The following is a 3,592-nucleotide window of genomic DNA, read 5'->3' on the forward strand; positions in this document are numbered from 1 at the left end:
GCAGCATGTGCAGCCAAGTGTGCTTGAGCCGGCATGTCTGAAAACAAGTCAAGGGAGAGAAGAGAGAATGAGAGAAAGAAGGAGCGGGAGGAGCGGGAGGAGGGAAGGGGGGGGGGGCATTTGTGCAGACACCACTCCCCATGGGGCCTTGTGTGCGAGTGTGTAAAGGTGTGCGCGAAAGGCGGTGTGGGAAAGGAAAATTGTCAATGTGTGAATTTGTGACCATGTGTGAGAGCACGAAGAAAAAAGGAAAGGAAAAAAAAAAGAGAGAGAGAGATTTGACACAAGCTTGTTCATCTGTATGGCATTTAAGTGAAGCAAATCAGACGCTGGACACGAATAATGCTTGACCACACACACACACACACCGATCTGCCTTTTCTCTGGGGAGTGATGGATACACCTCAAAGCTCTGTCCAATCTAGGAATACAAACAGCTGACTGCCAACTTCATGTCACAAACATCGGCGTACAGAAAGGGAAAAAAAAACCCAGAAGAAACAGCCAACTATCACAAAGAGTCTGAGGGTTACGGCGCAGGTCTGCTGTGGTTTTAACAGCGAGCGAGCGCCCTGACCGCAGACGTGTGTGTGTGTGTGCGTCCTGAGAAAACATACCTGACAATTTGAACAACAGTTCAGATGCCATTTTGACCGATATGTCTTGGGAGAAGAGATCTTTCTGGGGGCAGGCCAACGTCTCGGAGAGGTTACTCATTGGCTCACTCTTCTCACTCGCCCCTAAAGTGCTGAAGTTCAGCAGGTGGGAGGCAGGCGGGGTGAGTTCCGCTGGGGGTGGGTCCACCTCCATGGGCTCTGCCTTTACTTTCACCTTCTGGTAGTGGGCATCTTTGTTGCTCTCTGGAAGAAAAAAAAAAAAAGGAATCAACTACTGTTCAGAGTTTTATCAGCTCAAACCACGTTATGAAACACAAACTGTCGAACATTTTAATGAATCGATTTACCTGTAATATTGTAAGCTTTGTGAGAAAATTCTCTTTTATAACACAATTTTCCTAAAAATTCTGAGAAATGTCTCAGTTCTTTTGACACTTGGAGACTCAGCTTTTGCAAAAACTAGAAATGTGAAATGAAATGTTTTAAGGACTTAAACCGTCAGCCCTTAATGCCGGAGGTTATCATGCGCACCAGTGTAATAGAAGAGCGATTGCTACACAGTAAGTACCCTAATAAAAAACAATTTGCAGTATTGTTTATCCAGTACATTTATTTGACATGTGGTCAGAGCGATGGTTGACACAGAAAAGAAAAAAATAAAAGCCTTTTGTGACTCGTCACCTCCTGAGGAAAACCTGTCCATTTACTCCCTCTAGGGGCCTAAAATTTGTGATTAGGGCCATTCAGTCGAAACAATTTACCCTTCAATACTTTCAGGAGTTTTTTTTTTTATATTAACTGCTTGATGCTCAACAGGCCAATCAATCAATATTACACAATTATTGCCTCATTCTTCTGCTTTAGGTTTAGACCACACCAGTGCAGGTTGATGATACTTGTCTTGTTTTACTAAATGGAGGTCTTTGTATTTGGGTGGTGGAGCTGACGTTTCCTGTGAATGTTTTTAAGCGCCCCTCCAGTGTTGGTCAGTACTGCTGATTGTTACAGTGTGAACAGGCTACATTTCGTTCTACGTTGGACCAAACTTCAGGCTTTTTCTGGGCCTCTGATATGAACCAAATGTGTTGGTATATTTAAGGCGTACAGCTGCACGACATATGCATCAGGTTATGTTTTTGTTTTTATTTTGAATATGCACAGTTTTAAATCTTTTTGTTTAATTAAAATGCCGTTACTTTAACATGCATGTCGAGCAGCGTATGAAGAATTTATTGAGCTCTTAATCACCAAGATTTTATGTCTAGGAAAGCTTTGTGCTCAATTTTAGCTGACAGGATCTCTCTGAAGTCTTTGTTGTTACTGTGTGTGTTGGTCAAGAAGGGAAAAAAAAACTGCAAATATGCAAGAGAACAAATTCACATTTATTTACCAACAACAAAAAGGTCTTACACCGAACACCGGTGAATAAATTAGGGGCTGCTTAAAGGTTTGTTTTGTTTTTACTTATTATTGATGTAGGTGTAAAACTTCCTGAGATTTTACACTTTAATGGAAGTGCAGCGCAGTACTCATTATAGAATTGACATCAGATTAATGGAAAGCAATAAATAACTGAAGGGGGCTTATTACTCGGCTAGTCAAATACCTCCAGTACAAAGAGGCAATAAAAAGATATCTATTTAAATACAGAGCAATGTTGTATTTGTCTACTAATGTAAAAACTTAATTAAAAAAAGCAAAACACAACCAGATGTAGATGTATACATGCAAAAGCTTTGCAATTTACATTTCATTAAAGCATTTAAAAGTTAACCATCTATGCTTTATGATTTGCAATGAAACATGTAAACTGTATCTAAAAATCCCTGACTACATAATCATTGTAACACAAATAAAGCTTAATTACTCGACTGTTTTTTTTTACTTCAGATTATGTCAGATTAGTTCAAAATGTACAGGTCAACTGAATATGATAAATCCACAAACCCTGCCACTGTGACCCATAAGTAAACAGTCTATCCCGTGACCTTTGACCCTCATCAGATTATACAGATATAGCCCGAACACCAAAGATGTCTTTCCTTTAGCAGAGTAGTGATGAATACCACAGGGGAAGAGTGTACGAGTACATGTACGAGTAAATTAAGCGTGCCGCACAGACTTTTTAAGACGTTGTATGGATGAAATTAAATTTTTAAAAATCGGAAACCCGAATAAACCTCAAACATGAGGAGCGCTGCCTCTAAAGCTGAGCTGAGCCGGTTAGCGCGTGGTTATTAGTGCAAGAGTGCACCGGGGGGTCACGCTGTTGCTTGGAGGAGGGATCCAGCAGCTCATGTGGGTTCACTCGAGCAAACGGGAAAGGAAAACCTTCCGAATGTTAATGAAGGGGCAAGATATCGATGTTTATTCATCTGAAAATTGTTTTTGTTTTGTTTTTTTCCCCTAGCACACACACACAACAACAATGTTCTAAAAAGGTGAGAACGGCTATTGCCTCACTTCACTTAACAAGTTCAAACAGTGAGCAGGCTAAAAATAGACACGAGGGAAACTGCAGCTTTTAGGAATGTCCTCGTGTCATCTGCAGACTTTGTTTTATCTATGGATATTTGACAAAAACTGTAGGCTGTGTGCAAAGAAACTATTTAAAAAGCAGTGATTTGTCATATCGGTTGGGAGTGTTAGAAATGAGTATATTCACTGAATTCGCTGGATATAACGCAGGCTGACAGTAGATATTCACTGACATCCAAACAAGCTGGACTGAAAAGTAAAAACTAAACAAAACATAAAAGAAAAACCAGGCCGGGAGTCCTTTAGCTAATCTCTGACCAGGGTGGTGGCAGAAGGCCGTGTCTCAGTGTGGTGACAAATAGGAGCAAAACAAAGCCGTCAGGTTGATACATTGTGGCTGACATTGCGACTCAGCACGGCTATGGGATATATGAAGTTGGCAGGCCGAGGGGAGCAGTGGAAAGGGGCGGGGGGCAGGTTAGAAGAGCAGGAGGAGG

At 41.2% G+C, this 3,592-nt stretch overlaps 1 protein-coding gene across 1 annotated transcript in view; it reads right to left on the minus strand.

Annotated features, from left to right (window-relative positions):
• znf827 (zinc finger protein 827) overlaps positions 1-3,592 on the minus strand; it is a 69,132-nt gene that overhangs the window by 19,455 nt on the left and 46,085 nt on the right. The window contains exon 6 of the mRNA XM_037974783.1: positions 618-860. Within this exon, the coding sequence (XP_037830711.1) occupies positions 618-860 (243 nt within the window). The remainder of the gene's footprint in view (positions 1-617; positions 861-3,592) is intronic.

Source organism: Kryptolebias marmoratus, linkage group LG3 (assembly GCF_001649575.2).
Source record: "Kryptolebias marmoratus isolate JLee-2015 linkage group LG3, ASM164957v2, whole genome shotgun sequence".
In the NCBI taxonomy this organism is placed as follows: domain Eukaryota; kingdom Metazoa; phylum Chordata; class Actinopteri; order Cyprinodontiformes; family Rivulidae; genus Kryptolebias; species Kryptolebias marmoratus.